The 26,026-nt window shown below is 42.7% G+C and overlaps 1 protein-coding gene across 8 annotated transcripts in view; it reads left to right on the plus strand.

Moving 5' to 3' along the window:
* The window catches only part of abr (ABR activator of RhoGEF and GTPase), a 150,311-nt gene that overhangs the window by 97,127 nt on the left and 27,158 nt on the right, over positions 1-26,026 (plus strand). For all 8 annotated transcript variants that reach the window (XM_037748058.1, XM_037748060.1, XM_037748061.1 and 5 more), the window contains 2 exons: positions 7,062-7,159; positions 7,267-7,398. In XM_037748058.1, coding sequence (XP_037603986.1) covers positions 7,062-7,159; positions 7,267-7,398 — 230 coding nt within the window. The remainder of the gene's footprint in view (positions 1-7,061; positions 7,160-7,266; positions 7,399-26,026) is intronic.

Genomic DNA, 26,026 nt, shown 5'->3' on the forward strand with positions numbered 1-26,026 from the left:
CCTTTGTACAACAATGTGTGCATATACAGCTGTGTGTGTGTGTGTGGGGGTTTATTATCAGGCGAGTGCAGACATGTCAGTAGTGGACAGCTGGTGCTGCGGTACTTTTTATACCCTGTTGAGCCGGTTCAAATATCAAATATCTGGAAAAGAGACAGAGATGAAGAAATGTGATTTCCTCCGTTACCATGACAGCCTTTGGAATACGAAAGCCAGCCCGCTAGAATTTCCCGGGTAATGGATTGGAAGGCTCTCTCCCCTGAAAGCTTGTTTGATCCCCAATGGAGTGCGGAGAGCTGAGGGGGTTTAGAAATGAAGAAAGTGTGTGTGTTGGTAGTTTCATTGATACCGTTTGATGTCTGTGTGTTCAGTGAAGCGTATAGAGGCAGGGTGGTGGTAGTGGCAGTGTCGGGTAGATGATGTGTTGCTGTTGTCACTCTGGTGGTGCTGCTGCTGATGATGATGATGATGATGATGGCCGTTACTGAAGCGTTTATCCCTAAAATAAATGATAATTATCAGCGTTGTAGTGGAGAGTGATGCACGTACTGTAAATGGTGTTTACCCAACTCTCAAAATCTGAAACAGCATTTATGTACATACAGTATACTCCCCTGGGATGTTTATGCAGAGTTTACATGTTATGATACGATACGACTCGACACGACAAGATACAACACGTTACGGCACGACATAATACAACACGATACGTTGCGATATGACATGACACGACACGACACAATATGACATGACATGACACGACACGACATGACACGACAGGACACGATACGACATGGCACGACATGACACAAAACGATAGGACACAATACGATACGACACAATACGATACAACAGGATACGGCACGACACGACACGGTACGACAATATGATACGACACAACACGATACGACACAATACGGCATGACATGATACAACACGATATGACACGACAAGATATGACACGACAAGATATGACACGACACAATACAACACGATACGGCACGACATAATATAACACGATGCGATATGACATGACACGACACGATATGACATGACATGACACGACACGACACGACACGACACGACACGATACGATACGACACGGCACGACATGACACAAAACGATAGGACACAATACGATACGACACAATACAATACGACAGGATACGACACGATACGACACAATACGATACCACACGACACAACACGATACGACACAATACGGCATGACATGATACAACACGATATGACACGACAAGATATGACACGACAAGATATGACACGACACAATACAACACGATACAATATACTTTATTGTCCCCTTAGGGAAATTTTTCTTGGGCTCAGTGTCACTGCATTAGACTAGTATACATACTGTACAATATACTATTCTAATGTTAAAATGTTAAAGCGCTTGGATCGCTCACACCACCTTGTGCCAGGTGAAGAAAAAAAACAAAACTCCTTTTCACTGTATCCAGTTAACGAAGTGACAGATTGCAGTCGATTGCAGCAGACAGACAAGACCGAGGCGGCAAGACAGCACGGACATCCCACAGTATTTATTGTCAACTGATAGATAAAAGACGTAAAGTGTAATTATTATGTGCAGCTAAAGCTTTAGCATCAACTCCATAAATCCAAGAGAATACTGAAGAATAGTTATGTTTTGGTTCAGTTTACACACCACAGCTCTTCATCCCTCCGTTCTTTCATACAGCTTTGTTCCAAACGTTGCTCTGCAATAGAGTCACATGCTGCTGCACCCACAGTGCACCACCGCTGCACCTGTGTTTTTAGGTTAGGAATTTGCTGTGTGGGTGATTGTGTTTTTATAAAAGTGTGTGTGTGTGCATGTGTGGGTAGTTAAGTGTTTATATGTGCTGCGCCCATGATGCTGAAATGAGCAAGTTTACCCAACCTTTTATTTACCACTACAGCTGTTCATCATCAAATAAACATTTAATGTAAAGTCTAAAGAGTTTATTGAGGCTATTATCATGCAATTAATATATTTTGTTAATGCAAACCTTTTACTTTTACCCACTTACTACATTTAAATTTTTCTATTAAATTATTTAATTGTCACTTCAGGCAAGTATTTTTTTTGTCTGCCACTTCTGAAATCTATGCGCTAAATGAAGGAATAACATTTTAGATCTGATGTCATTCAATGTTGGATATATTTTACAATAAAAACATGCATGGTAAATTCAAGTGTTCAAATTACACCGTAGCTTCCAGGGGAGCCCTATTTTTCCTAATGTACTTTGTCATCTATAGTGGTTTATTTGCATAAAATGATAACGATTACCACCAAAATCTAATGGATTGTTCGTTGTGCCACACCCCACCCCTCCAACGAATTTCATTCAAATCCATCGCGGACTTTTGGAGTAATCCTGCTAACAGACAAACAAACAAACAAACAAACCAATGTCGGTGAACACATAACCTCCTTCCTCAGCCTTCGGCCTTGGCGGAGTTAATAAATATATCCCATAGATCTCAAGAGCTCGTACTTGACACTTCACTTCTTTGGGTCCTCAGTACTACACCCAGATGAATGGTTGTCGAGAAAATCGAATGACAAACGGACAGACAGATACTCATTCCATTTTATTTAGATAGATGGATGTTTGTAGTATTTTTTTAATATCCCTTTAGAGTCTTGATTATGAGGCCCGTCCAGCACTGGCAGAATTTAGCATTTTACTCGTACACAGATATTTTGAAAACAGCCCTGTTCTCCTAGAGTTGATGGGAGATATTGTCTTCAAAATAAAGTCTGCTGCCGGTGTAATTCCTTCCAATACCACAAATTACACCGTTTCCCGCAGATGTAGCCCAATGATGGGATCAAGTTTCCTTTTTACGTAGATGTTGTGCGGCCATGTTGTTGTGTAATTCAGTCTGTGTGTGTGTGTGTGTGTGTGTTAGAGGTTCGATGTGGTTTCAGCTGTATTGCTGATGTCTCTTTCACTGTGTCTGCTTTTGACATTTCTCATTCTGTCCTCGGCAAGCCATGCGCTCTGTACAAGGAATCTGAAGCAGTAAAAGTGTGTGTGTGTGTGTCTTGATTGATTCTGTTGATACATATGGCAATTATTACCATATCAGAATTTAAATGTGTAATGACTTGAAACAGTCATCATTCAGTGGTTCAGATTGTGTAATCATCAACGATAATAGCCTCTTTTTGTTCCCGTTTTGATTGAAAAATCGCATGAGCACGTACCAGAATATGTTATTGGAGCTGTGTTATGTATGTCACAACGATCCCCCCCCCCCCCCCCCCCCCCCCCCCACCCCGAGTGGAGAAGGGCTTTAAATTCAGCCCAGGGCGAAGTAGTCAAACTGGGTCACAGAGGAAGGAACTGGGAGTCGAGCATCTCCCAAGAACACCGTTAGAATAAAAAAATCTGTGGAAAACATGTTCACTTTGTTCTTGGTTTATTTTGGAGTATATGTGAGTGTCAACAAGTGACACCGCCTATTGCTGCTGCAACCAGTGCTACACAGTGTGTTCAGATCCAAAATGAACTGCAGCAAACTAAAAAATTAAACTCAAGTGAGCACAGCTACTGTAATTAGTTGCATGAGTTTGTCCAACAACTAATAGTGGAAAAATAGTGCAGTTGCTACTGGACTAAAGTAAGTTATATAAAAAATTCCCTTTCAAACTAAGAGTGCTTTTTACGCTTGAATCAAAACCAAAGTTTTCGTCATTGACTCGCCACTGTTCCCATAAACACTGCTGTAAGTGTTCATGTGTTCTCATGACTCTTGTGCTTTCTACGTGTAATCAAATCCAGCCATGGCTTCATGCATTCCCAGTCATTGTTGCCATGCTTTTATTAGTTTTCTCCTTCTGGATTCCATGAAAACAATTCGATTATGCCTATTCCCCCTTTATTTTGTTCTCCTGAAGCCTTCAAGCCAAACATACAGACCAGACAGCTGGCGGCTGCGACTTATAGCGGTAGAGACACTGATTAGTTTAACTGATTATCACTTGTCTCCTGATTCTGTGAACCCGCAGTTTGACCCAGCGCTCAGCGCCGCCTCGGGCAAAGATTAGCCTCCTGTATAAAACACACACACACCATGAGGGCTGCAGTCCTCAGTTAATTGAGATGGAAGAGGATGGTATTCATTAGCCCCTGCATTTAGGGTCAGAGACCCCATGCTGACCAATTTATCCCCCTGATACTCTGAGCCCTGATGGTGACCTGCCAGGAAAATACTAACTTTTGGAGTTCCTGGCCTCTTTTAGTGTGTCCTACTTCTCAAAGCCCTCCTGGATCCACTGTGAGAACACAAAAAGCCCTAAATATGTTCTCCCCGGCCTTGTTTGAATTTTAGGTCTGGGCACATGGACCCATTTCAGATGGAGAGGAAATCAACTTCCAGAGAAAAGTGGGAGCTGCTCAGGACTATGAATACTCTCTCCTCTGCGGGCTAGATGAAAGAAAGCGGTTTAAATCACAGTAGTGTCTGAGGCTTCTTCCGAAATCGAATACTACGCACGACTACATACTCAATATGTTTACTATCATTCAAAATACTTGAATGAATAAACAGTAGTAGTATGTATCCTTTCGGACGCACTGAGCAGTAATTTACGTCGTCACTTCTTGAGAGCCTCATCAAAGAGTATAGAAGCCTCTGCCGCCATTTTGGACTGAAAACGCTTATTATATTTATATTATTTCATTGTTCAACACGGGACATTTCATAATATGACAATAGAATAGAAATAATTTTGTTTTATGTTTGTACAGAACTTTTTAGGCGGACGTTTTACTGGCATCCGGTAGTCGTTTTCAGTCCAAAACGGCGGAAGCGTTGCTTTGCTGCTGGGCGCTGATGTTACAATGCAACAAACAATTGACTTTCATGTCTTTGCATTATGCGTTACTTGGCCTCCTTGCCGGTTGGAGACGTGTAACCATGGTAACCTGTACCACCCTCATGTGACCAAAACGACGGTTTGTGAGAATCAAAGTCCGAATTCATTTAAAATATATTTTACGCCACGCAAAGTGAAATATACTTACACTTAAATTGAAGCGTTATTGACGTAACAGAGCTGTCCGTCAACACATACCATCTCACATACTGTTTTAGCATACTTAATAGAATTTCGGATGCAACCTGAGAGAAATACTTTTTTCCAAACACAACCAAGTCATTGTAGTCATTGTAGTCATAAAATGTGCCAAACATTGCATCCGTTCGCTTCAGTATAAACTAGCTGGATCAGTTTCGATACTTCAAAAACGATATCCCATCTCTTCACTGCAACAGACTCTGACAGGTAGTTTGTGTATTCCGGGGATGTCGGATGTCAAAGCAGCGGTGACGGCCTTCGGAAGCGTACGATAACTGCTTCATTTTTATAAATATCCCCCAGATGGTCACACTGAATTCCTCTTTACCGAACTTCCCTCATACCACCAGCGCTAATCTCTTCCTCACTGGGAGTAATTATGCCAGAGCCTTTCAGGATGCTGAGACAACAAACAAAGAAGGAATGAAACCAGATGGAATGACATTCCATTATACTGTATGGTCCTGTTAGTGATGGTTAAACGGCTACGTATGTGAATGTTTGCTCCAGTCAGTCGTAGCTCACCCAGGTGGTATCTCTCCTTAACCAAAGCACAGGTCAGGCTGTTGTTTTTGGATGTTGCGGTGTTTGTGAACACATTCTCTGTCATTCTGCGAGTGTTTTATATGTATATGAGATTCAACCGGCCCCGCCGCCTCTGTCTCTGTGACTCTCCTGGCGAGAAAGGTCGAGCAGTACATCCATCCATCATGCTGTCAGATGGGGGTTAACCCGAGGGACCAGGTCCAGGCCGCGGGACGTACTATTGACACTTTACAGACAGCCGGCAGCGAAGTCTGCAGGAAGCGCTGCGGCAGCAGTTAAAGAATCACATTAACAGACTTAATTGCTCCGTGTAAGAATTGAGTGTGAGCTGATCCCAGAGGAGCACCGTCTGGCTGTGGTATGAGAATGTAATGGAAGAGGAATGATGTGTACACAGGAAGGAGATTGATGTCTGTCAGCTGACAAACTACAACACATCGACAATTTAAAGGGCTTTTTCTTTTTCTTTGATGGAACGTAACCTTTTTTTAAGCGCGCATTCATTACAAATCTGATACCAGAATAAGATACTCACTTCCTGTCATGGTGAAAACCTGCTTTTGCAATTCTAAACATTTCTACTTGAGCATGAGTTCAGGTGTGGATGACACTTTTGAAGGTGTCTGTTTATATTTATATTTGGCTGGTGTGATTTTGACTGCTGCTGAATTTTGACGGGGATGCATATGCTGCAAAGTGATGTCAGTGAAACATTGCCTTTAGCGCTACAAATATTGATCCAGCTTTGGCAGCATAGAATTACTTTCATTAAATGGGATGTGCCGTTCTCTGGAGAGTGAATTTATAAGATACACGAGTATAGAGCTGAAACGGTTAGGCGCTTAATCGATTAGGGTGATTCATTTGAAAATGAATCAGCAACTATTTTGATAATGGGTTAAGTGTTTAAGTAACTTTTTGATTGGACAAAACAAGACATTTTAAGATCTCATTATGGGTATTTTTTTGGTATTTGCTGACATTTTCTAAACGAAACGATTAATCAAGAAAATAATTGGTAGATTATACGATTAATTAAAATAATTGTTGCAGCTCTACGTGTGTGTTAAACAATATGAAAACATGATTTAAGTGTAGAGAAACTAATCAACAAGAAATATTATTGGCCTTTAATCACGTTCATCTCCATACAATGACATCATTGCCCACTAAAGGTCTGTTTTAATGTCTGTAATAACTATTTAATAGCTGCACTTTTACTACAAGATGATAAAAATGGGATTAACAGAGGCATGTTATTTGACTCTCCAGTCCACAGTGTTGCACAGTAACATTATGATATCTCATAAAATTACACACGCATCATGTCACAATGAACCTAAATGTGTATTCAGTGCTTTTCAGTGGTCAGTGTTCTTGATGGATCTGTGTTTCCTCCTAGATCTATACTGCACCCTTGAAGTGGACTCGTATGGATACTTTGTCAGCAAGGCCAAGACCCGCGTCTTCAGAGACACCTCGGAGCCACAGTGGAACGAAGTCAGTCACAAAGACACCTTCTTTTACAGTGTCCATTGCTGCATTTTTGTCGCTATGCAATAGCAAATGTTTTATTCTCCTTTTTCTGTATCTCTGTGGTTGAACAGGAGTTTGAGATCGAGTTGGAGGGCTCCCAGTACCTGCGGATCCTGTGCTACGAGACGTGTTACGACAAAAGCAAGCTCAACAAGGACGACAACGAGATTGTGGACAAGATCATGGGCAAAGGGTCAGTCCAGGTAAGAGGACGGCATGCTTTACAGGCCATCACGGACATACACAAAGAGAAACGTCTGTGTCCTCTTGGGGACGTTTCCCAACATGTGACTCATTTTAATTAGATGTCTAGCCTCGACGCACAACGGAGCGGTTTTGCCGAGGTGGCCTCTAATGACGCTGGTTGGATTAATAGTCTGACAGAGAGTTTGTTTAAGGGGGGTTTCCCCTGTCTTGTTGTGAGAAACGCTCCTATAAAAATCCCTTTTCAGTCTTGTTAACTAGATCCTGCCTACACAGTGGAACCTGCGGTTTCTTGGTATCAAGGCAAAAGGCTGCTCTCCGCTCTGCATCGTTGTTTAGGTTTTGCATAAGCAGAGGAGTCATATTTCCATTTTTCCAGAACTTCTTTGGAAAATGTGTTTGGTCAAGTGAAGCTTGACTCCTGTCATTTTTCCTGCAGTTCAGTCCAATTGCTGCTGCTGCAGTTTCCTCCTCTGCAATCGACAGAGCATCTCTTTATGAATTCAGGTCAACTTTGAAGGTTTTAGTGGCTCTTATCATCAGTTAACGTCCTCATGTTCCTCTCAAGTGATGCACGTGTCAGAGGCGAGCTTCTAGCAGGTTATTTTTGAACCTGCTTCCAAACTCAACAGAAGATATAAATCAGTTAAAACTTTTCGGAATGTGTTTGTTGCGGCTGCACGTAGAATAACATTTGTAGTTGCTGGTAAAAAGCAGTATCACTGACAAGTTGCACCGCGAATGCAAATCTCCTGTCTAACGTAGAGAGAAAAGTGGGGCAAACATGAATCATTCACGTAACGTTGCATTTCAAAGGAAAGGACGCATCTCAAAAAATGTCTTCATAAATCTTATGTTCTTCGGTGGGTATGTTGTTTCTCTGCTGTATGTCTTTCAAACAGTCTTTGAATGGGAACAAAAAGACACCACAACATATTTGTTGTAGCATTTCCTGTTTTGGCACCACCACTTTCCATGCTTTTCTCATTCGGTTTGATGATTTGTGTTGTCTTTGATTTCCTCTGAACACCAAGTGGGAATGAGAGTGTGCATCACGCAGGCATACTTTTCTTCTTCGACTGTATCAGATCCACATGCATCTTAATGTGGCATTGGATTTATTCTTATTACGACCTTGGATGTTTTCTAAAATAATGAATTGAGACACCCACAGTATTTCCCTCTGAGACGAAGTGGAGTCCAGTTCGTTAGCTTGCTTCCATGACTGCAGGAGGGCTGTGTTTGCGTGCCAGTTTGTTTCATATGTGGCAGCGGGGTGTTGAAATGGTCAGAGGATGGGATCACAGCGGGCCAAAACAAAAACAGATCGGACCAGAATGGAAATTTCAAATGAGAACATACCGGCTGTAGCATCGTTGTCGGAGAAGCCAGTATTTCAATTGAGCATGTAATCCGTAATCTCTGATGACCCATCATGGTCATTTTATGAATTATTGCAGTAAATATATTACATATTGGTCCTTTAAAAATGTATGAATGACAACTATAGTAGCTACTGTAAGTCTGAGAAACATACATAGCTTCAGTGTACTTCAGTTGGTCTGTGCGTTTTGTAAAGTTTGCTGGGAAGTGGCTGGAAGCCGGCTGGCAGTCGAATTATCTTCAGCTAGGAGGGTGAAATTCTAGGTTTGCTGCATCTGTACTGTATGTAGATGATGTAAATCTATTTATAGTTACCTGTTAATCTGCACTTCTGAGTGTAGTGTGGTAGAAAATAATGAAACCAGCCTGTGTGATTGGGTTAATTGGGTCAGGAGTTGACTCCTGAAGGATGATTGGCTGACCTATGAGAGGATTAAAAAGTAATTACGCACATGCATGTATGTGTGTATAAAGTAATTGTTAAGGCAGAAAAAGGACTTCTTCACAATTATACTTACCGGTAATTAGTTGGTTAGTGTGCCGTGTTTTTAAAAATGTACTCCTCAGCTGTCACAGAATACATTTCAGAATTAGTTTTACCTAGAACCAATACAGATTAATAATACACTCTTTAATCCCCTTTCCTTTGTGAAAGGGGTCTATCCCGTCTTTCCACATAAGGTACTGAGGTTCATCACTGCTACCATGTTGTATCTTCTATGACAGTAAAGCCAACCCTCCCTGGTATGGCTGCCAGTCACAGAGACAAACGCTGCTGCTGCTGCTGGGAACATCCACTTCCAGCCAACAACAGCCAAAAAAACAAATAAATACGCCACATGTTCTCTGGCTCGCTGTGAGAAGGGGGAAAATAGAGAGAGGGGGATAGAAATAGAGAGAAAGAGCGAGAATGGCATGTTCTATCCCAGAGTCTGAGAGGGTGGGAATGGTGTGTTTGTGTACTGTAGAGAGGGGTTGTGTACTGTAGAAAAAAGTAGCCTATTTTTAAAAGAGTCTCCATTGATTGTATCAGCTGTGTAGAGCTGCGATGATAAGTCAATTATTAGACAACAGACAGAAAATTAATTGGCAACTATTTTGTCAAATAATAGTTTTAGTCAAGCAAAAATGCAAAATATTTGCTGGTTCCAGCTTCTTAAATGTGAAGATTTGTTGCCTTTATTCATCATATATGATAGTAACTGAATATCTTTGGATTTTGGACTGTTGGTTGGACATTTGAAGACATCACCTTGGGTTTGTGGGAAATTATAACAGGCATTTTTCACTATTTTCTGACATTTTATAGACAAAACAATAATCCGTTTTTAAAGTTTTCCCAGTATCAAAGTAATCCGGTGATAGCTGTCTGTACATCCATGAGTACACTGCAAATGGGAATTGCTAATTCAGCATACCTTTAATGGTGCCAATTTGCCAGAGGCTAAAAAAAAGGGGTTGTGGCTCTCAGCTAACAACCTGACTTCATAGCAACATTACGCTTCCTATTTCCATCCCCCAAATCTCCCAAATTATGGGAACTATAGTTCCAGATCATGGCCAACACCACATGGTGCTGGATGCTAGGACGTATAACTACCTGCACAGTGTTTATGTATGGTTTAGAGACATGGTGGGACTGATGTTTCATCACATTACGCAGATATCCCATGTCATATGGATATGGAAACTAAGTGTTGTACAATTTTACAAAGAATTAGCCAGAGGGACATCAGAGTCCAGAGTGCATACCTACAGAGACTTTCACTTGGACCCGAGCTGTTTTGCTTTCCTGGTGAAGCTGCGTTTAGAAGGAGAACTTCAATGTTTTGCTTTCCTCTCTGGAGACCCTCTGATTTATTTAACAAGCTCGTGGAATACTGACTGACCGTAAATGGGCATATTGGGCTGGAATCTTTCTTTTTTTACCCACTGCTGTTACTTCACTTTGCTACTCTGTCATCAGTGGATGTTATGATTCGAGCCAGGGGGTTTTGTTTTGATAGTGACGAGGAAACCTATAGGATTTTTGATGCAGTGTTTTCTGTAAAAGGTATGCCTTTTATGTACAGAAGGTATATTGTGATCACATACACACAAAAACAATGTGAAGGAAAAGCAGTAGCGCACTCATGTTAGTTTGATTTAGTTGCTTGTCCACGGGGGGAAATACCACCATTTAATACACAGCCCTTCACCCAACAGACGCCACACGAGCAGATAACCCCTGATCTCAGAGGTCACGTTGCTAATCCACCATTAAATGGCAACAATGTCAGGGTTTCTCTCCCCCCTGTCTCTCAAACTGGCAACACAAATGGATTCTTAAATGTCTCCGAGCAGATTTGCGAGCAATTTGGAAAGTTGATCAGTATCAGCTTCCAAAGTTGCCAGTTAAAGAAAAGTGCTGCCTCCAGTATGTTATTTCTTTTGCATGTTATCACTGATAATTTTGCTCTGTAAGCGCTGATTGACCTCTGGCTAAACAAACTTATTGTACACATTTTGTGACCTCTGCTACAATCGGAGACTTTGATTATTTCTGCTGTCAGACGTTGACGCTAGAAAAGCTCCAACGAGGAGACGGATATTTTTTAATTACAAACTCTTTAGGCTCTGACTTTGTTAATTTCTGATAATATTCCACAGCCCGCGTGATGCTTCATAAATCTCTGGTTGCCAGGATCGTGTTCAGCTTCAAAGGGACACCAAACTGAACTGATGTGAACTTGGTTACGAGCAGAAAGTGCAAACCATCTCCTGGTCTGCCTCGTGCGCTCTACAAGTTCTCCCCCAGTGACCCTCATGTGTCGGCTGTAGCTTGCAATACTTGTCTTCAGAGGACCAGTTATGTAACTGTTTAGGTTAACCGCCCCAGTGCTTTTGTGTAGCAGGAACGCATCATATCACCCGGTGTCAGCGTTGCGCTTTCATCTGGTAATCCGAAGCCCTCGTGCACCCCATCCCCAGCCTCCCCTGGGCTCACCTCTTAGGGTTTTTATCTCCTGTCTTATCAGGGGAAGACAAGTGTGTTGTCTTTCATACACCCACCAGCACCCTCAGTCATTTAGTTTGCCGCACTGTTGAGGAAGAAAGAGAAAGAGAAATAGGGAGTTCACCGCCTTGTGTTTCTCAAGGCTCTACATTTACAGAAATCATAGAAAAAAGACGCTCCTTGTTACTCCAGAATTTGCCTGATGTTTTCATTTTTTTTTGTGGTTCTAATTTGTATTACTTTTATCTACGACAGTACGGTGTTTCATATTGTGACACATTTCTTATTCTTTCAACACATGTAGTATCAGTGGTAACATATGATAATATTAATATTATTATCAGGGATCAACAATTATATTATAGAGGCTTATCAATCAGTGTGATATAAGTCCAAAAAGGATCCCAAATCGGGCGACTTACTCTCATCTCTGTTAAGCATATACTCATATGAAGTCGTTTTTTATCATGATGCCCGCCCATTCTTTTAATTCTGGAGATTTGTGTGTTTCCCAGTAACTATTGTCCCAACCAGCTGCTCAAATATTCCAGAGTTATTCTCCAGAAGGGTTGGATGACCGGGCATTGAGAATCAACACGTTTTCTTCAGTATCAAAGTAATCCAGTGTTACTTTTCTGTACATCCATGGATATAGTGCAAACAGGAGCTGCTAATGGATAATTCAGCATACTTTTAATTGTGCCAATTTGCCATAGGCTAAAAAAATGGGGGCTCAAGTTGTAGCTCATAGCTAACAATCTGACTCAATAGCAACATTCCACTTCCTATTTACATCCCCAACTCCCCAAAATGATGGGAACTGTCGAGAACAGTTGAGAGTCTGTCACTTAAGAGATCATGGCCAACAACACATGGTGCTGTACTGAATGTCCTCCTCCTCACAGTGTCTCATACTGAGTGTCTATAGAGGGACTACATGTTCTCTGCAGCCGCATTGTATTATCCTTTTATTCCTTACGAGTCATGTAACATCTCCAGTAATGTCCCCAGCAAACCTCAACCTCCTCCTTCCCCATCTCCTCCTGTAATCCCTAACACTCGTGCGTCCCCCTCCGCGCAACACTGGGGGTTGTTTTTATTGTTTTTTTTGTATTCTGCGGTGAGCACACGTCAACCCCCCATCGCAGCGGTGTTACCGGGCTTTGGTACGCAGTAACCTGATAGTTTTGAACGGCTTCCCGGAGATAATGGGAGCCAGAGAAGTTAGGCATTAGGAGTGAAAAAAAAGTAAAAAAGAGGGGCGATGAAGCCGTCGGTTCCCGGCAGCTCTTAGCTCCCTCGCCGAAGCCGAGGAGGAGCTGGACAGGGGGCGCACGCATTAGCCGGGAGTTACTGTAAAAGAACGGGTGCAGAGGGGTTGTAAAGTTTGAGGGCGAAGCATCTATCTGCACTCTCATTCCCACTTAAGAGTCCAAGCGCTTTCCTCCACATGAAGCATTAGATGCAAAGTTTGACATTTACTGTACATGCTACGTGACGGTTTTATTGGTGAAAGTGACGTTGTTTGGGGCTAATAGCAGCCGGCTGGCCATCTAGAGAATTAGCGGTGGGGCTTGTGGACCAGTGGCACTCAGCCAGTGCAGAAAGTGCTGGCCTCAAACTCTGATCTAATCTCTCAGCACTCGATCAAAACATCATGCCAACATCAGGCTGTCATGAGAATGAAATATAGCTTGGTGAGCGCATTTAGTAATATGTAGAGTATGTGTAAACAGTGAAGAAAATGCCATTAGAAAAGTAAGCAGATAGTGCGCTTCAAAATTAAGATAGCTTTGAATTCTTCATATTTTATTGTTCTCATCTAAATAAAACTAAAACAGTGCAGCACAGAGTTAACACTAATGGGAACTAAATTAGTTTCTTCCTTTCTTTTGCTTTCCATGGAAACTGCCCAGGACTCCCGACTGAGTCTTTTTTTTTTCCTGTGTATTTTCTGTTGAAAATGTCTTGCCTCTGGGGCATGCAGGGTGGTGGTATTTCATGTATTATTTGTTTTGAACATGGAGCTCAGTGGTGGTTTTAATGAGGGAGTGTGTGTGTGTGTGTGTGTGTGTGTGTGTGTGTGTGTTCAGGCTTCAGTGTGTAGGTATTAATATAAATTAGTGTCTAATAGATGGTGTCATTTATTTTGTTTCTGTCGCCCCCCTGTCATTTAGGGCTGTGATCTGTCATGTTTCCACCCTACACACCCCCTGCGGCCACACACTCACACACACACACACACACACACACACACACACACACACACACACACACACACACACACACACACACACACACACACATAGCTGTCAACGACATTAACAGATGGGACCCTGCTGTGTATGTTCAGCCGCCCCGGGGACAAACCAGACTCACATACACACACAAATGGGTGATGGGCTAATGCATTGTAAATGGTATCAATAACTTCAGTCTGCTACGTTACCTGGTGTTTATTAACTTGCGTCTCCTTTGTCTGGCTAACCACCATGTGTGTGTGTGTGTGTGTTGGGGGTTGTAGGGGTGTGTTTGTTTGGTATCAAAGATCGTCCAAGTCCTCATTGCTCCTTTCCTCATAAACCCACTTATTCTCTGCTTTATGTTCCCTATAGTTTTCCTTTTTCACTATATATTTTTAATGAGACTCATCCCTCATAGCCTGTCTGTGTTTGAGCATATGGTGCTTTTTTATTGATGAGTTCCAATTAAGCCGACTTCCTCATCAGACGATCCTTGATCAGTGGAGCTGATAGCAGTGTTTTGATGGATTCTCAGTCTTCCCCTGTCATCTTCCCACAAAGAAGCTCCTCCGTCACAGCCCTCACTTAGACTGCCTTTGTTCCCACTTAAAACACCCACTCCCCCCCCTGCCACTTGGGATATGCATGCCCTAAATAACTACATGCACTCCTGTGAGCATTCTTAGATCATGCAAACGTGCAGATACTCGCTGTTTTTCTCTCTGTGAATAGAATAGGAAAAGCCCCTGACCTGCCAAATCTAGTTTATGTGCGAGTGTGAAGACAAAACCGACACATTTGATCAACATTTGTCATCCAGATTGATGCTTTTGTCGTTGTTGTTGTTGTTTTTTCGTGGAATCAGGTGTTCTAGGCTGGGAGGAAAAAGGCAAGAACGAGGAATGTATTGTCATGATGCCATCTTCTTATAGAAAATAATAGAAGGAGGACAGCAGCAAAACCAAACCTTGGTATGTTGGACTGTCCTGACCTTACAGTCTGGTGAAGGCAGACATGTGCTTCAACATCAGTGGAATGATGTTAATCACGTAGAGCAAGTAGCCTTAATACATTTCCGTTGTGAGCAAGAATTGGATGCACTTTGACCCGCAGTTCTGCTTTCAGTTTGTGTAGTCTGCTCCATCATTACGGATATCACTGAGTAATATCTGAGATTCTATTCCAGTCTAAACAAAGTTTGTGTTAGTAAAACTAGAAAATGCGTGTCTTACGGCAATCTTAAAATACTGTATAAATGAAAATTCAAAGTCTCAGATTACCTCAAGGGAGCCATGAATGTCTGAACCAGAGTTCATGACAATCCATCCAATAGTTGTTTAGACATCAGGAAAAGTCAAAAACAATCAACCTCGCAAAACAATATACCCGCCTGTCCACCAGAGCATAGCGTATCAGTGTCACGTTTTGCTTTGCCGAGGCTGGAATATTACACGTGTATGAAGATACTGTACCAGCAGGGGGACACATAACCACTCACTTAGATCTAAGCAACAAAACCACTTAGTTATGTTTAGGGAAAACGTCATGGTTGCCCTTAAAATAAGTACGTAAACTAAGTACAATATGTATGGAAACAACGTCACAGAAATAACTTAAAAAACACGTCACTAATGCAACTTATAAAACAAAACATTGGTACTTGACACTGACCTCCTGGCTGAAAGTCCTGTGTTTGTTGGATCCATCCACCTCACCTCCCGCCTGCCATGAGCAGTCTTTCTCACTTTTTATTCTAGGTCACTAGCTCTGAGCGAAGCATATTCACATGGATGCAGTTACATTCGGTACAGACTACATGGCGTACACACTTATGCATTGCATGTTGCATTGCGTGTTATCGCGTCATTCACACGTCTTTTCGTGTAACCGGGCTGCAAGAGGTAAAGTCAGGGTATCACCAAAGTCTGTAGGCTTCATCCACTGGGAACCATACCTGTCTTTACAAAATGTCACGCCAGTCCATCTAATAGTTGTTGAGATATTTCAGTCTGGACCAAAGTGGTGGACCCACATTGACCCCCATTGCCATCCATAGAGCCACACTGCTAGCGTGGCTAAAAACAATTATGGATTTTGACAGTGAAATTCTGATTCTAAATGTAAGCAAGCAGTTATGAGTGAAATGATGCCAGAACTGGTTAAAATCTCTGCTGCTGCTGGACTCTGTACAAGTCGGAGGCGTTGAACAGACTTTTGATTCAGCCAAGGATAAAAAGTGAACTGTGAACCATGTAGGAAGAGCAAAGCAAGGAAATCTTTGCTGTAGCTGTTGGATGACTAAGGACCCCGGGAAAGAATAAAGTCCGAATTTAAAGGCCAAGGGACCTCTCGTGTGACCTCCTTCACATCTCTCGCCCTCTTTTTCCCTCGCCATTTATCCCTCTCTGTCTCTTTTTTTTCTCCCGGCACAAAATACAAACACACTGGACCTCAGAGATGTCGAAGGCAAGCCGGCTTTGTAATTGGTCCTTATTATAACATTACATAATGTTTCAGGGAAGTGTAATGGATTGACAACAGATGTATGATTTCCTACCATGAACATGCATATGCAGCACACGTGGAGAGCGCGGTTAGCGAGACACTGAAGAGGAAGAGATGGAAGAGGAGGAGGAGGAGGAGAATAGGAATGAGAGCCCCAGATGGTGGCCAATTATGTGATGCTGAGAGTTAAAGTGAGAACAAAGGGGCTCATCACAGCCTGAGAAATGAAATGCTCTCCAGAGAGACACCGTGAATCTCTCCACGCATTCACCACCCCCCTTTTGTCTTGTAGAAGAGTCTGGGTTCAGAAATAATTGGAATCGGTCTGAAGTAGGGACAGGGGGGGGTCAGCTAATACAAAAGAGTGTCATATTTGAACACAGAGGCCGTCAATGTCTACGCTCAGATAAAACCGTGAGAGGTGACAAGAGCCTCTCAGTCCAACCGTAAGAGCTTGAATTTTGTGTTTTCACCGATCAGGATCAGTCCACTCGGCTGTTACTAAAATTTCCCAGTGCCTCTCTTTTTGTTCCAGCTGCTCAGTAGCTTTGGAGCCGGAGACTTGAAGAGAACAATGCGGAGGCTCTGCAGTTGGAGACGAGAGAGAAGCAAGAAGTGGTCATTAATAATGACGAGTAGACTTTTTAACACCCCAACCTCTCGCTGTCTTTGTAACCCTGCTGCGTTTAAAACAATCTGCTCTTATCTAGTGTTCATAGCAGGGGATTACTAATAGCAGTCCAACAAATGGTGACAAAATATATTCTATGCTTTATCAATAAGAGAAATGAGTAAAACAGTTTTTCCATAGAAATATAATAGGAGTAGAACGGACATTCCCATTCAAATCAACATAGCATTATGCGTCCCGCCGCTCCAGAGAAGGATAAGCTACCGGCGAGCTGCGACCAGACTTTACGGCCCCACTGACGTGTGTTGTCACCATAACAACTAACAACTAACAACAATCACCATTTTTTTTTTGTACTAGTCAGATGACCACGGAAAACAGTACAATGTCAGCTCTACTCCTATGTTGTTTTTTCTCTTTGTATCCAGGGACATTCCAAATAGGATTCAGTTTTTTTTCCCTTGGTAAATGGCGGTCATCTTTTCTTCTTATTCACATATAAACTTCACATTCACACAGTCCCTGGCTGCTCTCAAGCTGTGGATTTCTAGACAACAGATGACATTGGGGAAAGAGATTCACCTCATCCCTCTCATCCCTCTCATCACGGTCCCAGTCTGACTCTCTGAGGGGCAAAGCTCATTTCATGCTTGGCTCTGCCTGCCAGCGCACTGCAATGCTCAACCCATGGATTGACTACTAGGGTCTGTGAAATCCCTGGGTGGTCAATGGATGAGTGTCCTTTTGTTTCTGCTCTGTCCCCTTTGATCTATTACCAGGGTTTACATATTGTTTTAGGCCGGTATTTAAATCTTTATGATATGAAATTCATAGAATACGTCATCTAAAGTAGTATCGGATCATGTAAATTACATTGACACTTGTGTTTATGCGGGTAACCTCCGGTTCTGAAAAGTGAGGCAATGTGGAAGTGCCTTAAAGTTGCATTCTTTCTAATAGCCAGCAGGGGGCGACTCCTCTGGTTGCAAAAAGAAGTCTGATTGTATAGAAGTCAATGAGAAAATGAGCCTACTTCTCATTTGATTTATTACCTCAGTAAACATTGTAAACATGAGTTTATGGTCTCAATCACAAGTCTTCTTCAATGCAGCATGATGTTCATTTAGTTAATTATGGTCCCATTTAGAGTCAAAAAGACCATAAAGTAGGGTATGCTTTAGGGCGTTGTCCGGTCTGGTAGTTGTCCATGTTTTTGTCTTAGAACTTTAACGTTCAAGTCCTGAAGCCCTCTAGCGGCCATATTAATTATAACTCTTGTCCGTCAGGAGCAAAGGAAGACGTCGGATGAAGCTACAAAGTCTGCTGAAGGGGGTAGGTCGAGGTAAATGGTTGGTTTGGCAAAACGTTGGACTTTCAACACAGGAAACCACCAATCGTTTCCTGTTTCCAACCGATTTAACCATGATTGCGGCTGTTCTCCAGCCGTAACCAAGTGATTTGTAACCATGACAACGAAGGTTCCCTAACCTTAACTAAGTAGCCTCATTTGAACCCAAACCATAATGTTCCTTATCTTTCCTTAACCACGTCATTTTTGTGCCTAAACCAAACCTTAACCATAATAGTGTCAGATAGATCCTACCCATTGAAAAACGTAGAAGAAGGTCCGCACACTGTAGCTCCCTTTTTAAGTGCAATTTATCTGCACATCTTAGTAAATCCATCCTTAGCATAATGAATGGAAACAGTTGGAAAGAGCTAGCCTGGCCCTGTCCAAAGGTAACCAAATCCTACCTACCATCACCTCTAAAGCAATCTTCTTTGTTCTTTGTTGTTCGCACAAAAAGTGTAAAAATGGCAATTTGTAGTTTTATGGGGTTATGTGATGGGCTATTTCTTGGCCCGGCATATTGATTTCCTGTAGTCTTTATGCTAAGCTAAGCTAACAAGCTGCTGGCTGTAGCCTTATAGTGAACAAACTGCTATGATAGTGGACTGGAATTTCTCATCTAAATCTCTGCAAGAAAGCGAATAAGCGTATGTCCCATAAATGAAACTACTCCCATCCCCCCCTTCTCCTCCACACTGTCCTCCTTCGTCCTTGGTTGACTGGTTGAACAGCTCTAGAGAGACACCCCTCAGTGTCTCTCTGCCTTTTTTTCTTTTCTTAATCAGATTTCACATCAGTGCCAGAACCAAGTCTCTGACCACCAGATGCGACTGTCTTTTTTTTTTTATCCCCCAAAACCCCAGTGAGACCAGAATACTTTCTCCCCCTCTGCATCCCTTTTCCACTTGTTGTTGTTGGCAGCCTACTGGCCCATATTAAAGTAAATGGGCCTCAGCAACACACTGTGTCCCAGCATGCATGGAGAGCCCGTTCTGGCTTTCAAGTGTCCAGTCGGGGGACCAGAGCTGTCCCTACGGCGGTAAGATTTGATGGATATCCGTCTGTAGCTGACGTTTGCTCGGGGCGGCTTTTGTTTTGAACCCGGGGGACGCTGCTGATCGGGTTTGACAGTCATGGAGCTGTTGCGTTTACTCGAAAGGCACTTTGTTAAAATGCTCTCCACGGCGGTTTGTTTAGACATGATGATTGTGCAGGAACTAAGATGCTTTCCACATGGCCATAGCTGGGGTCTGAGATTGAGCAAGTATTTGCCCAGTGTGGTTCTGCACCTCATTATGAAGGATGGTTGATCGGCAGTGTGGCCTGTTTGAGGTTTGGTTTCTTCTAGGAATCGGAGATCTGGTGGGGAGGACGGTGGGTCAGTGGTCACAACCAGGAATAAATGGAATTACAAAGATGTGATCTTTATTGTTTTATGCTGAATTGTAGCTTTAATCCCAAGTGTGTTGTAGTATCTCAAATACAGTAAACAAAGGTTTAGCATGGTTGGTTATTGTAGAAATTGGAAGGTCAGAGTCAGCTATCAAGCAGTGTCTGTAAAGCTTGTAGGAATTCAGTATCTTGGGATGGATTCATTTCAATTTATTTTTATATTGCGTCAAAATAGAGATTCCCTATGAGCAAGCACTCGGTGCGATAGTGGCAAGAAAGAACTTCCCTTTAATGGGTAGAAACCTTGGACAGAACCAGGCTGTGGGTGGGCGGCCATCTGCCTCGACCGGTTGGGTTGAGACGTGTTTTCTGTGTGTCGGATAGTGATGATACTTTTTTTCTGGTCCATGATGAATGGTATAAAAGTTAGGTATAAAATTGGTACTTGTGTTACAGGGTGATCTCCCTCCTCACCACACTTTCCCTACTACATCCTGTCTACTGTGTAGCGTTTCACTCTAAACGTTTTCCCCAGAAGCGGCCGTAAGAATCCGGCAGTGTAGTGTGTCAGAGGGATTTACTGACATCCTGGTTTTCCGTTCTAAAACCTCAGGAGAAGCTTTGCAAAACATCCATGATCCAGTGACAACATTTAGTATCAGCAGAAGTGGTACAGATCTAATGATGTTTAGACTGACTTTAGGTGGCCTTTCCCAACAAGATGGGAGAAACAGCAGCAAAACAACAAATGTTTTTTGACCATCATGGCCGTGAGAGCTTTTGATATTGTCTGTCTGTGTTTTCCAGTCACGTTTCCAGTTTATTGTTCATTGAATTGAAATTCCAATAATCTTTGAAACATGAGCCTCCCCCCCTGCTGTCTGCCAAGAGCCGTGTGTGTCTGTGTACTCATTCCTAGGGTGCTCCTCGTCCTTGAGCCCCACAGTCTTTGTTGAAGCACCTATATATCTGTGTGTATATGCCTCAGTAAGCTGTCAGCTCTATCTTTACACGCTCTGCCTGGCCCCTAAATCCCCAGTAACTCGTGAAGGACTATGCTTCTGCTGGTTGCACATTAGTAAAGGAAAAGTGTTTGTAATTCCTACCAAGACATTTTGATGAAGACAAGAGTTTATTAAGCTTCACAAACCTTTGGTTTCGTGTTTAGCTTGTGTCTCCTCCGCACCATATGCAGATGAAACAGTAGCTGACTCTTAATCAGTAGCTTGAGGTACTGCAGCTGTTATTTTTGGGTTTCTGCATGCAGTTTCTGCGTGTTAAGAGTGCTGCAGAGGCAGCTGCTCGGCTCCTGTAGTGATCCAACCGGGTGAGTCGAGAGAGAAAGCCCCAAGCCACGAACACACACAGTGAATTTGCCCGCTAGACAGAGAGAAAAATGAGTGGACATGAAAACTGCTGGCTGGGGGAAAAATATATTTGTTAACAATGTTCTTCCCAGGCTTTTAGGAAGATTTAAAGTGGATGCAAGGTCCCTAAAATAGAGCTTTTAGCCTTTTGCCATATTTAGACTGTGATCTTTAAACCTAATGTAAGCATGAGCTGATGTGGCTGAGATGTGGTTGATTTTGACATAGTGGGTCAGACACTAATAAACAACAACATCCACTATGTGCATGACAGCTGAGAGGGGAGATTTATACGGTTTTAGTCTTTTAGCTTGGTTTTCCTTGCTAAAAGCAATTCATTTTGAATGATTACTGGTTCAATACTTGACATAACTATTTAAAAAGCACTTCTTTACATATAAATCTATATGGATTTTGTACTACCATGTGTTTTTTTGGCTGTTTTATGAGTCTTTTCTCATAAGGTGTTTAGGTCATGGCTCAGACCTGCGTGCTTTCGTGTTCGTTTTCCCTCTCTTCACATTTCAGCAAGTCCCGGTGACCTTTCCATATTCCTTCCACTCCACTTATCAGAGTGGTACACGGCCTCTCCATGTTTAATGTAAATGCAGTCAGGTAGTGTACTGTTATACTGAGATGACTTCTGACTTATCCATAATGATTTTTAGCTTCATCTACAGGATGTACGCTCTGCAAAACCCCATCCCTCCCGGCTACTTCCAGCGGATCAAATTTTCATAACTTGGGTTATTGCAAAGGCTTTGAGTTGTTGTGGAGTCTAAGACTTCCCATGACATTATGCTGTTCATATGGCAGGACCGTGAGCAGTGCCAGGCATTTGATCCTGCTTTATGACTTCCTGTCCCAGGGCGAGGGAGGGAGGGATGTTGCCTATTTCCTTCTCGGACTGTACAGGCCGTACTGGACTGGGCTGGTGTTCTAATCGCACGGGCCCTTATCTAATTTGTTTTTATTTTTATCAGTAAATATCGGAAACCCCTCCCGCCCTTGGAAGTCCAAAAACTGTGGCTTTATTAAATGAGGTTTTGTGGTATTATTGTTGTCTGCAAACATAGCTGATGATGCCGTTCTTTTCCAGGTCTGCTTTACAAATGTGCTGCTGACAGCTGGCCACCCTGACAGGTGTTTACCTCCACTAATGTAACTAAACAGTCCTCACTTGGCAGATATACATACGCTGTAATGAGTTAAAATGATGTAAACGTATAACGATAATGGTTATAAGATGGATTCTACGGTATTGTTTAACCCTTTTAGCAGCTGTAATAACAAATCTCTTTTTATCGGCTTCTTAAATTCTGACCTGGGACCTGCAGCATTGGGCCCCTTTCGCCACCACAAATGAGGCTAATGATGATGTAATTGTTTTCACGTGGAGGAAATGTTTCTAAAGTCCCTCCAGGCTCCCTGCGAGGATGTTTTGAACTTGTCAGCTGTGTAAAAGATGAGGTCATCGCCAGTGCGGTTAGCTAGTGTTTACGACCCCACCGAAATCCAGCTCTGGTGCTGCAGAGCAGACTGATGCCACATGTGACATGTCAGGGTTCAAAGCATTTCAAATTGATCTTCTGCTTTTTTCCACACATTAAGGAATGTTAAACCTCCTATGGAGAAAAACAGCTTTAAGGGATAGTTCTTATCCATAGTCAGTGTATCACCTACAGTAGATGATGGTCGGTACGCCTCCAGCTTGGAGAAACAGACAGGAGTTACCGCACGGAACCAAAGCAATTTCTTTTAGGTGGCTAAAATCCGTTTTGCTGCCGGCCCCGTCCACAGCAGTACATTGCTTTGGTTCCGTGCGGTAATTCCTGGCTGTTTCTCCAAGCTGGGGGCGTGCCGACCGTCATTTACTGTAGGTAATACACCGACTATGGATAAGTACCTCATACAGCCCCACTTTTAAAAACCCAAACTATCCCTTTAGGTTTGCAGCTCAGCCTCGCACTTTTTAAACAAAAACACAACATCAAGTGACACGTACTGATCAAAATTTGTATTCTAATGTCAGCAATTTATGCACTCTCTCTCATAGCGTTGCCTTTGTTATTATGCAAAACTTGAGCAAGGCACAGTTGGAAATGAACCACTTTAAAATACTCCACTGTTAAAATGTACCCGTTTAAGTAACCTTGCATAAAAACACCGTTCCCTCCAGCTCCGAGTGTTCCTCAGATGACGAGTGCTCTCTGTGCATTGCTTCGCTCGAAGCAGCCTGTTGCATAACCAGCGTGTCGTGCTCAATTCATCTGAGCAATGTTTTTTTTCTTTTTCTTTTTTTTAAACGTCCCTGACAGAATCATAAAATGTGTTGATCCGGCGGGGGCGCCCGCTGGAGTGTTGTACCTGTTCCCTCTGCTGGTCCTGCTTTCAAAGAGCTGAGTGGGTGTTTATGAGGGAGGGCACATCAGAAGTCTGTTTCACAGAGTCACAAATTGTATGAATTATGTAATGTGCGTTGTATAATAGCCGGGAGAGGGGCGCGTACTGTATGTGTGTGTGTGTGTGTGTGTGTGTGTGTGTGTGTGTTCCAGGAGCTGCGGAGGAGTTGTTTGGGTTGATTGCATCTCTGCCTACTTGTATCTTCTCCTCTCCCCGCGGTGTTTCACTCAGCCAGCGTGAAGGAGGCAGGTCAGCTCTGGTTAGATAGAAGCCACCGTGATCCGGCCTCACTAATTCTGCCACTGGCTGCTCGGTATCGATCATCGGTGTTTCGTCTCCAAGCCGTCTTCTTTATCTGTGAATTGGAAGGAGAAAGATAGACGGTTAAAGTAGAATAAAGAAAAGACGAGACTTGGAGACAGAGAGTGGTGAGTGGTACATCAGAGAGAAAGCGTTTAGCCACAGCTGCTCTGTCTCAAGCCTGAGGTGGTTTTGCTGTGCTGCCCTGCTAACACTGTTACACAGAGATTGATCATCATAACAACCCAATCATCAGGATACTTGTCAGGAGCCAAACCAGGTTGAGTCTCCATTGATTAACTAATTGATTTTCCACTTTCAAGTTGATGGCCTCTTCACCTGCTAATGAGGTTTGACCCTACAGTGATTTTTTTTTTTTTTTTTTTTTACTCGTTAACTTATTGGTGAAATAAAAGGGGGGGCTGGGAGGGTGTGGATGCTGAATTAGTTAACAAAATAGCTGACGCAGTTTTGATGGAAGAGAAAATGTCAGAGCTTAGAAAACAGATTTTTTGATGATGGGGGTTTCATGTTCCTCATTAAGGCATGTTTGTGTTTCCCCTGTGTTTCCCATGTTGAGAGAATACACCACCTCTTTCACATTTTATGCTGATAATCATTTTTGTAGGCCATGCAGTGCATTATTTTGTTTCCATAATGTTCAAAAGAATAGTTCGACATTTTGGCAAATGCCGAGAATTTGATTGATACCACTTTCATGTCTGTTCACTGAATGTAAAGCTACCACCAGTTAGCTTTAACCTGACCCGCCAGATGGTTCGTTACACGGAACCATCTGAGAAGCCGTCATTGGAGACTCTTTGGAAAAGGGCAGGCACTTTCAAAACATACTTGGCAGGTGATTGGATGAATCATCTGTCAATCAAACCCTTGCCGAAGCTTGGCTCTGTCCAAAGGTAACCGATCCGCCTACTAGCCACCTCTAAAGTGGTTTTACGGGGGGTTATATGCTGGACTTTTTGACGACAAGACTCCAGTTAACATTTGGGGTGTTTTGTTTGGTCGTGACAAAGTGAAGACAGCAGGAGTTGGCCTGTCTTCTGCCTGTTTAGCATCAAACCTGGCCTCCTCTTCATCGTGATCTTAGAAAAAAATTAACACACACTTCCAAAAATGTTTCAAAAACCGAAAGTATTGAGTTGTTTCGAACTCAGAAGACTGTAGCAGTTTAAATTGGGTCTCATGCGCCTCCTTCCCTGACATTTAGACAGTCATACTCCAAATTGTTTTTCCTCAGGGCTTTTAACTGTAACCTCCAGTTGCGTAACACTTTCTCGTCTCAACCTCATGTCATTCGAGATCATCCCACTACCTCTTCCTCTCTCTTCCTTCTCCGTGCTCGTGTAATCTCCAAGGTGACTGCGTCCAGTCAGCCGTGGGTTAGAGTGAATTATTCAAGCAGGTCAGCAGCAGCGTCGTCCTGTGAGGCTGCACTCTCTCCATCACTGGAACTGGGTCACACTGTTCAGATGTAACACAGCCTTGTCTCAGTCAAGCAGGGGGCATAACACCAAGATCACAGCTTCAGCATAATGGGTTCACATCCACAGCGCGCGAAAGGGAAGAAAATGACACCCTACTACTCCAGTCTACATTACAAGTTGTTGCTGAAGCAGAGAAGAATGTGTTATCCCTCCTGAGACTTACCTCTTACCTTTGCCCTATTTACACAGATTAAACTGATGCCAGGTATGACCGCAACTTAAAAACTTGTCTGTGCAGACGAATTAACAAATCTGAAGCGATATACAGCAAGCGGGTGCTCTATCCAGCAAAACTTGGACACTGCAATGATGGCTGAACCTGCTGTGGGAGGATTTCTTATCACAATCTCCTCTCCTCCTTGCAGCTAAGGGAAAAAAAGTATACCAGGCTTATGCGGTTTCCGGATGTTATGGTGCATTATGAGTCATGAAATCTAAACTTTTGAAAAATTCCCAAAATGTATTTTGCATCGCCACTTGGGGTTTTAAAAATGCAAATTTGCCTTGCGCAGCTTTAACTTTATTTTGAGTCAAGGGTGTTTATTTAAAGCA

Source organism: Sebastes umbrosus, chromosome 17, assembly GCF_015220745.1.
Source record: "Sebastes umbrosus isolate fSebUmb1 chromosome 17, fSebUmb1.pri, whole genome shotgun sequence".
Classification (NCBI taxonomy): Eukaryota; Metazoa; Chordata; class Actinopteri; order Perciformes; family Sebastidae; genus Sebastes; species Sebastes umbrosus.